General features: G+C 46.6%; 1 protein-coding gene across 6 annotated transcripts in view; it reads left to right on the forward strand.

The window, feature by feature from the left end:
* The window catches only part of ADCY6 (adenylate cyclase 6), a 48,356-nt gene extending 30,760 nt beyond the window's left edge, over positions 1–17,596 (forward strand). For all 6 annotated transcript variants that reach the window (XM_060272144.2, XM_060272143.2, XM_035101118.3 and 3 more), the window contains 7 exons: positions 99–274; positions 2,683–2,718; positions 3,906–4,035; positions 8,879–9,142; positions 10,594–10,798; positions 10,931–11,055; positions 14,542–17,596. In XM_060272144.2, coding sequence (XP_060128127.1) covers positions 99–274; positions 2,683–2,718; positions 3,906–4,035; positions 8,879–9,142; positions 10,594–10,798; positions 10,931–11,055; positions 14,542–14,667 — 1,062 coding nt within the window. In that variant the 3' untranslated portion in view covers positions 14,668–17,596. The remainder of the gene's footprint in view (positions 1–98; positions 275–2,682; positions 2,719–3,905; positions 4,036–8,878; positions 9,143–10,593; positions 10,799–10,930; positions 11,056–14,541) is intronic.
* The last annotated feature ends 210 nt before the right edge of the window (positions 17,597–17,806 follow it).

Below are 17,806 nucleotides of genomic sequence, written 5' to 3' on the forward strand. Positions count from 1 at the left end.
AGGTCACACTTGTCTCAAAGGAATGTGTGTGGGCTTTGGGGAGCTCGTCCAGCTGTTGTAAGGGGCGTTCTGACACCTCTATCCTTTCCTCCCTGCAGTACTTCACTTACTCGGTGTTGCTGAGTCTACTGGCTTCCTCTGTTTTCCTGCACATCAATAGCCTTGGGAAGCTGGCGTTGCTGATGGGGATGGAGGCGGTGTACCTGGCGGTGGCCGAGGGCCCCCAGGGGGTGTTGTTTAACAACTACGACCTGCTGGTGGCTGCTAATGCCCTGTAAGAATGCCCCCTCCCCTCTGGCATTGGAAAAATCTCAGACCTTAAGCCCTGGGCCCTGAAGTTGTCTGGGTGACTTGAGGTGGTGAGGGTCTTCTAGCTTTCACCCTGGGCTTGTTTTCTCCTATGTTACCCTCAAATTTAACTTCTCCAAACAGCCATGATAACCGAGAGAAAATGGGCCCAGCTACAAACCACCACAATAGCAAGCAACATCAGAAACAATGATGATATAGCACCATCACTTTACATCAGAGGTGGTGGTTTTGTGGCCCTTCAGATATCAGCTGAATCGTGGACTCCCAAAGGTTCTCATTCATGCATTATCTCATGAGAGGGGCTTCTTATTCCTTTGGCACTTTTCCCACTTAAAAACAAAACAAAAACCCAGCCAGCTCACAACATAGAAAATCCATAATTGGCACTGGAAGATAAAACAATATGCCCTACAATAATTGACATGTTGTCTACAGTTACAATCCTTAGATGTTATAGAAGATCATTTTGCCACTACTGCATAATCCTGCATCTTATTGTGCTGTTCTTTAATCATCGGGAGTTGTAACCATTCTCCATTTAGCTGCATGTAAGATATTAGCAGCTGCTAGCGAGTAGTAAAGCATATCCTTATGTTCTTCCTTCACTGACCCTTCTAAATAATCCAGCAAGAATATGGATGCAGTGGTTCTTTTGAAATGAACTTGAACTCATTCTTCCTGAATATTTCTTGGCTTGTTCATATTTCTACCATGAGTGGAAAAACAATCCCACAAGCCATCACTGTGCCCACCTCCCCCCACGAGGGCCTACATCTCCCCCCCCCCCGGAAGAGGAGAGGGCAGCTTCCTCAGGAGGGGGGGTGTTTTTAAGCAGAAAAATCTGTTTATGGGTGAAAGGAGTAAGAACATCCCTTCCTCTGAGAAAATAATTTGCTTCAAATTATATACGGAAGCAGCTCTATTAGCTAAGAAGTGAAAGAAAGGAAACAACTGTAACTTAATGTTGCATATTTTTATTAAACAAAATTTATATACCTCTGGATTGTAGTAAAACTTTGAAGTGGTTTACAAAAAATAAGCCATTATAATTATCAGCAAAAGTCCTTTACAAACAGATGCGAAAATATTCAGAAGATAATGAAAATCAACAATAGGCTAAAAAGACATGTGTTTTCATCTCAACTTCTACATGTCTAAATAGGGTTGCCTGAACAAAAATATATTTAGCAGGCAGTGTCAAAAGGAGAACAGCAAGGTCACCTGCTAGAGGCAGAGGGCAGGTGCTGCCACTCTAAAAAACAACAACCAGTTTCTTACAAGTGCAGATTGAATATGATGTAGCACCCGGAGCAGTGGCAGTTCCACACAGCGAAGCAATCATGTCAGCCTATCATTTCTAATTTCTTTTAACTTGTTTTTAAATTTTAATGATTTTACCGGTAGTATCTGGTTTTGTGTTTTTATATTGTTGCAAACGGCTGTGATACATTTTTATAATACATGTAGAGAGGAACCAGCAAACTGGTTCCAAGCTGTACACAAATCTGCAACTGTTGCAGGGGTGTTATATACTGACTCCCTCCTCTCAGAAACCAGGCTGATGCAGCCCCACAGACGTCTGACTCTGTGGTGATAGTGCTTGCAGATCTAAAGTCAGCAAGTGGCAGATCGATAGAGATGGTAAAGGATTAAGCCACAGAGAACGTTCGTAGTAAGGGCAAGGAGTTTGTGTTGCATGTGGAAAGCAATAGGAATTTGGTGTGTAGGTTTAGGGAGAGCTGTTGTGTGGTCTAAGCAGCAGAAAGTACAGTAATCAGTTTTACAGACATTGGTGGTTTTTTGAGGGGGAGGGAATTAGAGAACTGATCTGTGAAAAGGGTTGGGTTTGGACACAGCAAGACGTTAGTTTGACTACCTAGTGCAGCTTCAACCAACTTGGTGCCTTGCATATGTTTTGAACTACAATTTCCATCAGCCTGAGTCAGCATAGTTGTGCTGGCTGGGGGTGATAACATCTGGAGGGCTAGATTTTTCACATTGGTTATTTATGGAGCGATAACATGATTTGTAAGCAACTAGATTTGGGGAGCAGAGAAAAAGGAAACCCTGCTGAGCCCAGGGTGTTTTGTGAAGCTTCAGAAACCTCTAATTGTGATCCATTCTATCTGGACATGGCTGTTAAGCTAAGGAGAAGGCTACTCAGTCTCTTCCCATTGCAAGATACTTGGGGCAGAATTCAGGTGCATCATCTACTACCAGATTCTTCATTGTCTCCCAGACCATTTCCCCACTTCTAACCAACCCTCAGCCTCATTTGCCTTGCATTGTGGGAGGTGGCTTGGGGTGTTGCTTTTGGGCGACTTGGGCCTCTCTCTATAAAAAATTCTTCTCTCCCCCTTCTCATAACAGGCCAGCCTTCAATGAGACCCACAGTAGTCAAGATTGGTGAGTTGGAACCAGAAAGGGAGCCAATTTTGATGTGGTTGTGGGGAATGGAGGGTGGTGGTTATAAAGGCTACCTAGAGGTTTGGTGAAGGTGTTTGGAAAAGTTAAGTGTACAGCAAGGGGGTACCGGTGACCTCTCCAGATGTTGTTGGACTACAATTCCCACCTTTCCTGACTATAAGCCATGCTGATGGAAGTTGCAGTCCAACAATATCTGGAGGGTACTAGTTTGGAGAAAACTGTCCCAAGGCTGTTTTTAAGGGTTTGGAGAGTGGTAGATTCAGGTTTTCTGAAGTCTTTTGGATTTGCAAGCCTCAAGCATCATGATTTGCAAGCATGTTTCGTTTATATATTGTGATGCTATATCAGTAACAAACAATGTGACAGAAGCACTATATAGGTACCTGCCCTAAGGAGCTTACAGTCCAAGTTTAGATGTGAGGGGAGGGGAAAGAACCGAGCAATGGTGAAGCAATTATAGCAAGGGACAAATATAAGCAAATGCAGTTAAGTGGTATATATACATAAATCGTTGAGATGAAATGAAATTTAAGCAAATTATATATGGAATTTGTGTACCACTTAATATAACAATCTCTGAGTGATTTGAATGAAAATGCATTATTCAATGAAAGGTTTTATCTAACTTATACATGGAGTAGACCCGTTGAAATTAATGGACCCAAGGTAGTCAAGTCTGCTCTGAGTAGGAATAACTTGGCTGCAACCGAAAGCTTCCTAAGGAAAGCTAGATAAAAACAACACATAACTGTGAACCACAAATAATAATGATGATGATGATGATGGAATCACAAATAACAGCTTTTATTTCAGCTTGGAATGACAGCTAAAGGGAAATGCCAAATGCTTTGTGGAAGCGATGGACTTTATGGAGTAACAACGGTGGTTGAATTTTCCCCTATTTCGGTTTATATTCCACCTTCTGCATGTTAGCACCCAAGCCAGATAACAACCAGTGCATTTGGGTTGTCACCTTGGTGTCATGGCAGGAAGCTACTCCAAGCATAAGGGACAGAGAGAGAGAGAATGGGCTGAGGTTGGTTTTTAAAGAGCAGGGGGCTTCCTTAGGCTGGGGGAGCGGGCAGAGCAAAGGGGTTGTGTCAGGGCTGTATTGGGCGCAGGAGCGCAGAAAGATAACAGCTTGCCTTTACTCTCTCTTCTCCTAGTTCTGCAGAGGGGAAAGTGGCCCTACAGTACATGACACCTGTCATCCTGCTGCTCTTTGCTTTGGCACTCTACCTGCATGCCCAGCAGGTGGAGTCTACAGCCCGGCTGGACTTTCTCTGGAAACAACAGGTAGTGGATGAGTCTGGAGATCTCATGATGCCAGTGAATTCCAAAGGATGCTGTTAGTTCTTGCTGTTTACTCAGCACTTTGGCATGCCTTCTTTAATCGGCTCTGAGCTAAAGGACTTCGGTAAAGGTAAAGGGACCCCTGACCATTAGGTCCAGTCATGACCGACTCTGGGGTTGCGGCGCTCATCTTGACTGTTTGGCTCCGAAGCGCCCTCTCCGATTGCGTGGAGCCTGGACAGCCCCCTGGTTCTCCACGGATCTGAGGGTAATGAAACAATCGCTGAGACGGCTAGAGCACTGGTGGCGGATAACTCATTCTGAAGCTGACCGGACACGGGTTAGAGCTCAATGTCGAGCCTACCAAGTGGCGGTAGCGACGGCGAAGAAGACTTTCTTCACTGCCTCTATTGCATCTGCAGAAAACAGCAGCAGGAGACTCTTTCAGGTGGTTCACAGTTTAGTGGAACCACCTGCTCCATCGGGGCCCAGTACGGGCCGCATGATCTCCTGCAACGATTTTGCAAAGTTTTTTGCCGATAAAGTTGCTCAGATCCACCGTGGGAGCAGGGCCGGGGCGGGAGAATGCTAGAGTCCTGTCTAGTCCAGTTGCGTGGGATCAATTCCAATCTGTTACCTCCGAGGATGTGGACAGGCTGCTTGTATGAGTGAAACCAACCACCTGTCTCCTTGATCCTTGCCCATCCTAGCTTATAAAAGCTAGCCGGGAAGGGCTGGGCGATGGGCTTCGCGGGTTGGTGAATGCTTCTCTCTGTGAGGGAGCCTTCCCAGACCCACTGAAAGAGGCAGTTATTAAACCGCTTCTTAAAAAAACATATTTAGATGCGGCCAATATGGCCATCTATCACCCAGTCTCAAATCTTCCATTCTTGGGCAAGGTGATTGAGCGAGTGGTTGCTGAACAACTCCAGGCACGCCTGGAAGAAGCGGACCATTTGGATCCCTTCCAGTCGGGATTCAAGCAGACCATTTGGATCCCTTCCAGTCGGGGGTTCTGTCTTGGTCCCAGTCTTATTCAACATCTTTATCAATGACTTGGATGATGGGCTTGAGGGCATCCTGAGCAAGTTTGCAGATGACACCAAATTAGGAGGGGTGGCTAATACGCCAGAGGACAGAATCACACTTCAAAATGACCTTAATAGATTAGACAACTGGGCCAAAGCAAACAAGATGAATTTTAACAAGGAGAAATGTAAAGTACTACACTTGGGCAAAAAGAAAGAAAGAAAGGCACAAATACAGGTTGGGAGACACGTGGCTTGAGAGCAGTACATGTGAAAAGGATCTAGGAGTCTTGGTAGACCACAAACTTGACATGAGTCAGCAGTGTGATGCAGCAGCTAAAAAAGCCAATGCAATTCTGGGCTGCATCAATAGGAGTATAGCATCTAGATCAAGGGAAGTAATAGTACCACTGTATTCTGCTCTGGTCAGACCTCACCTGGAGTACTGTGTCCAGTTCTGGGCACCACAGTTCAAGAAGGATACTGACAAGCTGGAATGTGTCCCGAGGAGGGCAACCAAAATGGTCAAAGGCCTGGAAACAATGCCTTATGAGGAACGGCTTAGGGAGCTGGGTATGTTTAGCCTGAAGAAGAGAAGGTTAAGGGGTGATATGATAGCCATGTTCAAATATATAAAAGGCTGTCATATAGAAGAGGGTGAAAGGTTGTTTTCTGCTGCTCCAGAGAAGCGGACAGGAAGCAATGGATTCAAAGAAAGAAGATTCCACCCAAACATTAGGAAGAACTTCCTGACAGTAAGAGCTGTTCGACAGTGGAATTTGCTGCCAAGAAGTGTGGTGGAGTCTCCTTCTTTGGAGGTCTTTAAGTAGAAGCTTGACAGCCATATGTCAAGAATGCTTTGATGGTGTTTCCTGCTTGGCAGGGGGTTGGACTGGATGGCCCTTGTGGTCTCTTCCAACTCTAGGATTCTATGATTCTAAGCCTCATCATGGGACTGAAACTGCCCTGGTCGCACTGGTCGATGATCTCCGGCGGGCTAGGGACAAAGGTGAGAGCTGTTTCCTAGTTCTGCTGGATCTCTCAGCGGCTTTTCACACCATCAACCATAACATCCTTCTGGACCGTCTAGAGGGGTTGGGAGCTGGGGGCACTGTCATACAGTGGTTCCGCTCCTTCCTCCTGGGCAGTGTTCAGAATGTGGTGGTGGGGGATGAGTTTTCGGACCCCTGGGCTCTCACTTGTGGGGTGCCTCAGGGCTCTGTCCTCTCCCCCATGCTTTTTTAATATCTACATGCAGCCGCTGGGAGAGATCATCAGGGGGTTTGGGCTGGGTGTTCATCAGTATGCGGATGATATCCAGCTCTACCTCTCTTTCAAATCAGAACCAGTGAAGGCGGTGAAGGTCCTGTGTGAGTGCCTGGAGGTGGTTGGAGGATGGATAACAGATCGAGGTTGAATCCTGACAAGACAGAAGTACTGTTTGTGGGGGACAGGAGGCGGGCAGGTGTGGAGGACTCCCTGGTCCTGAATGGGGTAACTGTGCCCCTGAAGGACCAGGTCCACAGTTTGTGAGTCATTCTGGACTCACAGCTGTCCATGGAGGCGCAGGTCAATTCTGTGTCCAGGGCAGCTGTCTATCAGCTCCATCTGGTACGCAGGCTGAGACCCTACCTGCCTGCAGACTGTCTCGCCAGAGTGGTGCATGCTCTAGTTATCTCCTGCTTGGACTACTGCAATGCGCTCTACGTGGGGCTACCTTTGAAGGTGACCCGGAAACTACAACAAATCCAGAATGCGGCAGCTGGACTGGTGACTGCGAGCGGCCGCCGAGACCACATAACACCGGTCTTGAAAGATCTACATTGGCTCCCAGTACGTTTCCGAGCACAGTTCAAAGTGTTGGTGCTAACCTTTAAAGCCCTAAATGGCCTTGGTCTAGTATACCTGAAGGAGCGTCTCCACCCCTATCGTACGGAGGTCCAGTACCGAGGGCCTTCTGGCGGTTCCCTCGTTGCGAGAAGCAAAGTTGCAAGGAAGCAGGCAGAGGGCCTTCTCGGTGGTGGCGCCCGCCCTGTGGAACGCCCTCCCATCAGATGTCAAAGAGAAAAACAGCTACCAGATTTTTAGAAGACATCTGAAGGCAGCCCTGTTTAGGGAGGCTTTTAAAGTTTAAGAGATTACTTTATTTCATTTTTCTGTTGGAAGCCGCCCAGAGTGGCTGGGGAAACCCAGCCAGATGGGCGGGGTATAAATAATAAATTATTATTATTATTATTATCATCATCATCATCTCCTCACGTTATTGGCCGAGGGAGCCAGCGTACAGCTTCCAGGTCATGTGGCCAGCATGACAAAGCCGCTTCTGGCGAACCAGAGCAGCACATGGAAACGCCGTTTACCTTCCCACTGTAGGGGTACCATTTATCTACTTGCACATTGATGTGCTTTCGAACTGCTAGGTTGGCAGGAGCTGAGACCGAGCAACGGGAGCTCGCTCCGTCACGGGGATTTGAACCGCCGACCTTCTGATCGGCAAGCTCTAGGCTCAGTGGTTTAACCCACAGCGCCACTTAGTTTGGTGCTTTTATAAATTCAAAGTTATTTTAAGGGACATTTGCTTTATTTTTATTTGATTGACTGGGATGCTCCCTCTGAGGGTGTGAGAGTCAAGCTTATGGGTGGCTGTGTCTTCTACCCTTCTACCCCAGAGTGAGAGGAAGAGCTTGATCTCCTCAGGGGAGATATAGGGAGAAGGTGTCCGTATTGCCCCAAAGGTGAGAGAGAGAGATGAAATGATTGGGGGAGGGTTGGCTTTCACCTGTTGGATTCATACATGATTATGGGTTGTTGAGGGTTTCACTGAAGTGAGAATTGAGAGGATGGAGTGATGTGATGGGTGCAAGGGAAGTGTAACGACAACAACATGGTTCTTCAATTCCTGAATTGTATTATTTCATGTGAGGATCCTTTTATGTAATATTAATGTGATTATATAAAAATGCACGTGTACACACACACATACACACACACACATTATGTTGAATTTTGTTGTGTATTTTGTTGTATTTTTGTGTTGAATGATGATGAAAATGTCTCTGAGATTCATTGAAACATAAAGCATATACAAGTTAAATAAATAAATGGTAGGAAGGAGAATGACTGGTACGGCGTCTCTTGACTGGGGGTGTAAGCTTCTGTGGTTCAAGATTATGGCTGCTGACAGTGCAACAAGTGATGAAACCTGAAGCTGAAGAGTGAATTGAGCAAAATCTTTTGTTAGTGGTGGTGAGTTTTAGTCCCAAACATTGCTCTTTTCCCCTCTCTGTGACTAGCAGGAAAGAATAAATTATGCAGATGTGTGTAATCCTGCTGAATGCAGTGGTACCTCTACTTACGAATTTAATGCGTTCCGAACGCACATTTGTAAGTCGAAAAAAATTGTAAGTCGAATCCCATAGGAATGCATTGGGAGAAAAAAATCGTAAGTAGAAAAAATCCTATCTAAACCGCATCCAAGATGGCGGACGGAGCTCCATTTGTAAGTAGAAACATTCATAAGTAGAGTTATTCGTAAGTAGAGGTACCACTGTATACAGAACTTCTACTACAGGTTGCAGAATTTGTGTCTAGTATGTGTGGTGCAGGCTGGGCAAAACTGTGGCCCTCCAGATGTTGGGACTCCCAACGCCTGTCATCCCTGACCACCAGCCTTGTTTGCTAAGGCTGCTGGGAGTTGGAATCCCAAGAACATCTGGAGGGCCAGTATCTTCAACAGCGGAAGCTCAAGAGGCTTAATGAAATCACATGGCTTGGATAATTGTTATCCTCCTCATTTCCTCCCTTTGCGACTCTCCCAGGCTACAGGTGAGAAAGAGGAGATGGAGGAACTTCAGGCCTACAATCGTCGACTGTTGCACAACATCTTGCCCAAAGATGTGGCCGCTCACTTCCTGGCCCGCGAGCGCCTCAATGACGAGTTGTACCACCAGTCGTGTGAATGTGTCGCCGTCATGTTTGCCTCGATCAGTAACTTCTCAGAGTTCTACGTGGAGCTGGAAGCCAACAATGAAGGCGTTGAATGTCTGCGGCTGCTCAATGAGATAATTGCTGACTTCGATGAGGTAACCGCTTGTCTTTTGTCTGCATTGGATTGGAAAAAGGGAGAGGTTGAAAGACGAGTAGGTTCCCCCTCCCCCCCAAAAAAATGATGCTGGAAGAGGACATGTTTATAGTTTTTGACTTCAGTTTTGAAAGTGTCACGTGAATAAATATTTGATATAGTCTTCCTTACTGTTTTATGGTTTAGTATTGTTTTTATTGTGAATTACTCAGGGGACGTCACCATAATCTTTTCTGTGCTTAGGGCCTCTAGGGGTCTTAATCCAGATCTGGCTCTGTGCCCACTAGGGGGCCCTGTACCAGGGTGAGGTTGGTGCTCTCTGTGTGGCATTCTTCTGAGGGAGGCTCTCACCTAGTGCCAGGCATTTGCACGAGTACAGAGCAGAAGTAAGAGAGACTTTTGAGAACCAAGACAAAATCTCTGCTGTTCAGGAGAAGTGCGGCAGTGGCCGTGGAAAGTTTTCAAACAGTAGATATATATAAAACTGTCCAGTAGCACCTTAGAGACCAACTAAGTTTGTTCTTAGTATGAGCTTTCGCGTGCATGCACACTTCTTCAAATACACTGAAACAGAAGTCACCAGACCCTTATATATAGTGAGAGGGTGGGGAGGGGTATTACTCAGAAGGGTGGTGGGAATGGCTGATAGGAGTGGTAAACCTGTTGAGGACTGTTAACGACTGCAATTGGTCTTACAGGAAAAAGCAAGGGATGAGATGGCCAAAAATAGCTTTATCATGTGTAATGAGATAAGAATCCAATGTCTTTATTCAGACCAGGTCTCTCCATGGTTTTAAGTTTGGTGATAAGTTGCAGTTCAGCAACTTCTCTTTCCAGTCTATTTCTGAAATTCTTTTGTAGTAAGACAGCTACTTTGAGATCTTGTATAGAATGTCCTGGGAGATTGAAGTGTCTCCTACTGGTTTCTCTGTCTTGTGATTCCTGATGTCAGATTTATGTCCATTTATCCTTTGGCGTAGGGTTTGGCCTGTTTGTTCAATATAGAGGGCTGAAGGGCACCGTTGGCATTTGATAGCATACACAATATTAGAAGATGAGCAAATAAATAGTCCTGAGATGGTATGTTGGATGTTGTTGGGGCCAGTGATAGTGTTGTCTGGGTGTATGTGGCAGCAAAGTTAGCATCTGGGTTTATTGCAGGCTCTGGTACCAGTGTCCATGTTAAGTCTGGTGGTTGTATTATTGTGGGTGAGGAGTTGTTTAAGATTGGGTGGCTGTCTGTAGGCAATGAAAGGTCTTCATCTCAGAGGTTGAGAAAGGGCTTGGGAAAGAGACAACTGTCATTGTCTAGGAGAGGTTCTAAATGTCTGATGATGCATTGAACTGTTTTAGCTTGGGAGCTGCATGTGTTTTAAAAAAGATGTGCAATTTTGATGAAAGGAGACTCTCTCAGCATTAGTAAAAATTACCTTCCATTGCTTGTTTCTGTAGATTATCAGTGATGAGCCATTCAGGCAGCTGGAGAAGATAAAGACAATTGGCAGTACCTACATGGCGGCCTCAGGGCTGAATGACAGCACCTATGACCGCGAAGGGCGCTCCCATATTACAGCGCTGGCAGACTATGCGATGCGGCTCATGGAGCAGATGAAATATATCAACGAACACTCATTCAACAACTTCCAAATGAAAATTGGTCAGTGGAGGCGGGGTGGGTGCTCCACATTGGGGAGAGAGATTGGGTGTCCTTAAGGCAAGTGGGTTGGCTGCTCAGCTTTGACTGGTTTTCCTTTTCACATCCCTTCTTCCCTTCCCATTTCTTCCACAGGGCTAAATATTGGGCCAGTAGTGGCTGGGGTGATTGGAGCCCGAAAGCCACAGTATGACATTTGGGGCAACACGGTGAATGTCTCTAGCCGTATGGACAGCACTGGTGTCCCTGACCGTATTCAGGTGAGAGCAGCAATGGCATGACCTGTTTTGACTATGGTTAAGGTTGCTGGCAGGCCCATGCAGAGGTCGAGGGTGCAACCTGCATGCTTGCCACCAGCCTTAGGGGGATAAGCTGGCCGGGGACCCCGTAATGCGAAGAACACAAGGCACCCCATCCCAGGCCTCATGGTTGCCAGGATTTACCGTATATTCCAGCGTATAAGGCGACTGGGCGTATAAGACGACCCCCTAATTTTCAAGTTAAAATATAGAGTTTAGGATATACTCGCTAGGGAGGGGAGTCTTCTCCAGCACTCAAGTCTGCAGCAGGGGAAATGGTGGATTTTGGTTTTTTTAGTTATTGAGAGGGGGAAAGAAGCCATAGAGAGGAGAGAGAGAGAGAGGCAGAGAATCGAGGCTGGGAGAGCCAGCGAAAAGGGAAAAGCCATAGAGAGGAGAGTGGGGATGCGGCCACGGCCGTTTTTGAGCTCCCCCCACGGTATGCAGCGCCCGCAGATTCTTGTACCCGGCGTATAAGACGGCCCCCCAACTTTTGAAAAGATTTTCCTGGGTTCAGAAGCCATCTTATACGCCAGAATATACAGTAACCTTGGAAGTCTACTTCCTTAGGAGAGGTTCAATAGGTCTGTAATAATATAATCTATGCCGAGCGGCTTAGTCACAGGAGTTCTGACAAAAAAAAATATCCTATGCAAAGTTAAACTGTTAAAAATCAACAAAACAGCAAATCTTACAAACAGCAACATTGAACAGCAAGATTCACACCACCAGCCTAGCTCCCATCGTTTCTGCATCCAAAAGCCCCACTAAAAAGAGATGATGTTTGGGGGTTCGTTTGTTTTTACACCCAAATCTTCTTAAAAGTTGGAAGGGAGTAGTTGTCCAAACAAGCCTTCCTTCAGAAAGAGTTCCGCTAGGGGGGAAGCCACCTGATCTGAGAGCCTCCTGCTGAGCTTCCAATGTAAGGACACCCTGACTAGGACCATCTTGAACAAGGGGCGGCAAACTAAGGCCTGCGGGCTGGATGCGGCCCGCTGGGCTCGTTAATCCACCCGCAAACCTGCGGACCCTGCCGCCAGCTCGGTCAGTCCCTATGCTAAACCGGCGCGGCATGGAGGCCTCGCCGCGTGGAGATTGACTTCCGTGACACGACGCAGCTTCTGATTGGCTGCAGGAAACTCCTGCAGCCAATCAGAAGCTGGGGACGATGCTGGGTTGGCGGCGATGCTGGCGCAGCCTCTGCACCACAACCACTTCCTCCCACTCGGCTCTTCCCACTCAGCCTCTTCCTCCTGCTCGGCCGCCTCAGCTGAGGGGGAGGAAGCGGCTGCGGCGCGGAGGCTGTCTCCGCCGCCCAGGCCAGCGGCTTGGGCTCTGCGCCCTGCTGAGACAAAGGACGACGCCGGCAGTGCTGAAGATAAGGCGGCTGTGGCAGCTACGGCGTGAGTGGCGGCGGCGGGGGAGTCCTTTTGGGAGGGGGGATGCTTTCAGGAGTGGAGGTGCTTTCGGGAGAGGGTGGGTCCAGCCCCCCACAAGGTCTGAGGGACAGTAGACCGGCCCCTTCCTGAAAAAGTTTGCTGACCCCTGATCTTTTAAGATTCTCCTTAAGGATAAGGGACAAATGTTTCGAAGGAGGCAGGCCCATCTATCCTGCTCCTCGGGTCATTTGAACCTTAATAACACGGTGCCAGCACTTTGAACAGCTGCTGAATTTCTGGGTAGCCATTTAAGAATAAAAAGGAGTTCTATTAATAGCCCTGCTGTTGATAGCTAGCATTTTCTCAAGGTGGGGGCAGCTGTGACTCAGCCAACAAGGAGATGGTGGGATATTTTTAAGACCCAGCAGCTGGAACACCTGGATTGGAGTGAGGATTGTTGCTGACTCATTCCTGTGCCACCATCACCATTTTTTATTTTTATTTTTGCCAATTGTTGGGAGTTATTTCTGGTGGAGGAAAAGCTTTCCACCCACCGCTTTGAAATTGTTCCTTGCTGCCAGTTTTTCCTGGCAATTTTTTTTTGGGGGGGGACACTATTGGGGATGGTGGGGAAAGCTGGAAATCCTGTCCAGAGAAGACTTTAGTGAGAAGAGGAGCAATTCAGGCTTTGTTGTGAGCTGCCTCAGAGACCATGGGAGTGGGAGGGGTAGGATATCCACATTTCTATTAAATAATATTACGGGAGCATTGTGTCAGTAAGGCTCCCTCTGCTGACCACTTCTGAATAGTTCTGTTTACTATATGAGAGTAAGAACTCATTTGCCAGACCAAGCCAAAAGTCCCACCTAGGCCAGCATCCAGTTTGCAGCATGGTCTATGAGATGCTTTCCAGAGATTTCATGTGCAGCACCTAAAAGCAGCAGCACCCCCTTGTGGCATCTGGGTGTATATTGCCTCAGGATGTTCCACTTACTTGTTGCCACTAATAGTCACGGGTAGATCCATCCTCCAAGTGGGTGGCCATCACAGAATCTTGAGATAATGAATTCATGGGGTTGTATTCACCAAGGGAAATAGTCTGAAGACAGGATGAATTAGTGTCAATTGGCTGAGCCCTTGCTTGTAGACCTAGTGGCTACACCAAAAGCAAGGCCACCTTCCTTTCTTATGGTCCTTTCCCGGGGACACAGAAAGTCTACTAAAGCCCTGAACCTCAGTACTTTGGGACTACGTCTCTTGTAAGCCAAATAACTGAAATGGAGACAAATGCTCAAAAAAAACCCAAATCCCATGATTTAGGGTTGCCATATTTCAAAAAGTGAACATCCGGACACAAAAGTTGTTGAGCTTTTCTTAGCAAAGTTGTTGAGCTTTTCAGGCCATTTCCAATGGCCGAATCCCAGCAATGTCCAGGGAATTCTTGATGTATGGCAATCCTACATGACTTATTAGCCCAACCTGAGATACTGTATTCCACGGCAGGTATTTCAGAGGGGCTGCTATGGTTTTTCTGGGTGATTTAAACCCTGGATGATGTGGCAAAAGATTTGTTTCTATATTACCTCTGTGCCAGTTCCAGTGAATTGGCTGGATCATTGCATTGCTTTAATGTGCACTAATTATGCAAGGCTTGGGCGGGGGGGGGGGGCTGCATTGGCCTCCTTGCTGTCCTCAGTCACAAACTGCTTGCTGTCAAAAGCAGTGGGATTCACACCACCTGTCTGGCTTTCCCCCTCTCACCAAGGCAAGGCAAGAAGGCAATTTTTGCTGATTGCAACTTCCCTCTGTAGCCTCCTTTTACCATCCAAATTTTGCTCCAGAGGATTTGGGGACCCTTTGGAACAGTGCTGGGGGACGGGGAGATATGACTGCAGGATAAAAGGGAGAATTTGTGGAAATTGCCTCCCACTTCCATGTACAGAATCCTTTTCTGGAGCAACAGGCTTTCTGTGAGCAGAGGGACAAAATTGGAAACTCGTAATTCCACCTGCCCAGAACTGCATGTTCCCTTTTCCTCCTAACACTTTGTGTTGTTCCCCTTCTCTAGGTGACAACTGACCTATATCAGGTATTGGCAGCCAAAGGTTATCAGCTGGAGTGTCGTGGGGTCATCAAGGTCAAGGGCAAAGGCGAGATGACCACCTATTTCCTGAATGGAGGCCCCACCAGTTAGCAAGAAAAGAGCCTTTGCTTAACAAAGGGACCTATTAAGCTGGGCTCCGTCAGGCAGCATGGGGTTGATTGGTTCTCTGTCTTTCTTTCTTTGCTCTGGATTTTGGAACACACCCTCTTAAAAAGGGAAAAACCCCTACAGCTTCTGAAATGGGATCCTTGATAGTGTTGGAGATGTCAGGGGGTCGCTTTACCCCATACAAGACTTATTTTTTATTTATTTGGAGCAAAGCCTAACTTGGAGTGCCTCCTTTTGGGCCCGTGTGGGTGCTATTGTGGGGTAAAGTTGTTGTGAACCTTCTGCCGCTCTTGGGATCAACCAAAGGACCTGGTGAAGGGAGGTGGCAGCAGGGGTCAGAAGACCCCACACATGTCTATCTGTGGATCTAGAAAGCTGACATACCCTGAAGCATTGCTCGGATATTTTTTGAGAGGGGCTCCATTTCTCTTATGGCGCCATTTTGCTGAGACTTTCCAGAAGCGCAGCGACGGCACTTTTCTCTTGAGGGAGGTGACTTCCCCCCAGTGCATTTTGTTGATCACATCTCTCAGCAAACACCCACTCTGTCTTTTTGTTTCTCTCTGTGTGTGTTTCTTTCACACACATAACAAGCTCTCACAAAATCACTGTGATGTTTGGGAATCTCTCTCTCTCTCTCTCTCTCTCTCTCTCTCTCTCTCTCTGAGAGATTGTCATTTGGGGTACGGTTCTCATTTGCCAAATTGCTGTGATTGCTATGTCTGGTTGGAATGAAGTGGAGTGATGACAAGCACTTGGGGTGCTTTGAGAGGGGGGAAATGGGACAGTGTCTGGGGGTTGTGGTTTTGATGCCAAAGAGAGGGAAGGAAACAGGCCTTCTTTCCCCTGCCTCCCCTGCCACTCCATCTCCTCTAATAGCCAGGGAAAGAGGTTTTGCTGCCCTGTGGAGATGCAAACCTGCCATAGGTGCCTGAAGTAAAGGGGACGGATTGTTTTGTGTGCAGCCCTCCTCTCCCACCTTACTGCAGACAGGAGCTTCTCCCCTACTCACTTGGGACCCCAAAATAAAAAAGTAGAAATTATTTAACAGGAGCTGGAATTGGCAGACAAAGCAAGCTCCTTCCTTGCAGCCCACTCTCATGGATCTTTTGCTATTAAGTGCCATGTCTCTTCTCCACTCCCCCCCCCCCCCGGTTTTATCCATCTTTTAGGTTTGGTCAAGTTGGTTCTGCTGACCTTGATTTTGGGGTGTGTGAGGGTATTTTCCCGTCTTTCTCATACATATTATATATGTAGCTCCAGAAAAATAATAATGTATCCCACTTCTGCTCCTTTTCCCAGATGTTTGAAGGGTTGAGGGTGGGTGGGTGTGCTTATCCTAAGCAAAGTGGACTTCCACAAATTTGGCGTCTGGCTGCCCTAGTGAACGTTTGCTGTGGCCCTCCTGATTGGGAGGAAACACAGTAGATGACAAAATCAGCAAAGTGAGAGCTCTGTGTTAATTGCTGGATTTAAGTTGGCGAGAACATGGCCCTGAGGTGGAGGAGGAGAAGACCCTTGACTCCTTTTATTTTTATTAGCCACGGTGGGTGGAAAAGGGGATCTATTTGCACCAAAGTACTAACTGGTCGTAGGAACTCCAGAAACCATGTGTAAAAAAGATTTGAAAGAGAGCTCATTGCTGAGTGGTGAAAGTGTGCTGAAAGTGTGTCCGTTTGGTGTAGAAGGGCAGGTCCATGTGGTCAGTAGCTGGGGCAACTGGCTAATGGCACAGTTATAGAGCGCTTGCTGTTTCCCAGATTAATGGGGTTGTGGCTGCCATTTTGAAATGCCCCATCTACTTCTGTAGCCCCTGTAGGGGCAAGGGGGCACCTTGGATAGTGCAGGCTTGCAGCCTGCTTTCATTCTGCCTGTTTCCTCTTTAATTTTCCCATTTTATGCAGTGGGTACAATTCCCCCTTTGAAGGAACCACCTTCGGCCTATTTTCACTTGACCCTGTTCCAAGGAGTCTTTTATCTGCAGCTGTGGATATGTGTGTATGGATAAACATACACATGGATAAGCATGTGTATGGATATGTCCCACCCACTACCATAGTTTGGGTCTTGTCCCTCTCAAATATGATGTTGGCAAGTTACAGCCCCCTTTTTCACCTTTTGTTACATAGGATTCCAGGACTAAACCAGATTCCTTGGAAACAAGGTTTATTTTGCTCAACTCTTTGTCACAAGTGACACCTAAATTGGGGAACATCTAAGCCAGGCATCCCCAAACTGCGGCCCTCCAGATGTTTTGGCCTACAACTCCCATGATCCCTAGCTAATAGGACCAGTGGTTGGGGAAGATAGGAATTGTAGTCCAAAACATCTGGAGGGCCAAAGTTTGGGGATGCCTGATCTAAGCCATGGGGAAGCAAGGTAGCTGTGTGAAATCTCTATTCCATTGAAGGGGATGGATAAAGCGGAAAACAACTATTTTTAATTGAAAAAATGAGTCTTTTAAAGAAGGAGGGAAAGAAGTTGAAGATTATGATTTTTAAGTTTACTTAATGGTTTTAAAAGCTCTTGTATTCCTTTAATTTTTTAAAAAAGAAAAGATTATTTTTAATGGACAACAACTGTCATTGTGCATAGCCTATGAGTTATTGATGCTCACCATGGGGAAGACTATGTCATAGCTGCCAAGTTATCCCTTTTTTTAAGGGATTTTCCCTTATGCTGAATAGGCTTCCTCGCGAGAAAAGGGAAAACTTGGCAGCTATGGACTATGTAGGAGAAGAGAGGGAGCTTTAAAAAACCCACTCCCTCTAGGGCTACTGCGAAAATGGCTCAGTTGTGTTCCTTGGGCAAGGTGTATGAGCAGAGTGGGCAATATGGCACTTATTTGGTACTTTTTTTCTTTTTGTGTGTGTGTATATATAAATTATATATTAAAGATCACTTTCTATTACATTGTTTCCTTCTTTCTCTTCTCCCTTCCCAGTGCCATAAACTTGAATATACCTACCTCTCTTCTTCCTTGGGCAACTTCCTCCCACCCCCAGTTGCTCAGTGCACGCATACATGGAATAAGGAGATGGAAACTTGTGAGAACTGTGAATGTTAGGGCTGTCATACAGTTAGGAAATTCTATTCTGCAATCCTCAATCTGCAAACCTGG

Source organism: Zootoca vivipara, chromosome 2, assembly GCF_965207765.1.
Source record: "Zootoca vivipara chromosome 2, rZooViv2.hap1.1, whole genome shotgun sequence".
NCBI lineage: Eukaryota > Metazoa > Chordata > Lepidosauria > Squamata > Lacertidae > Zootoca > Zootoca vivipara.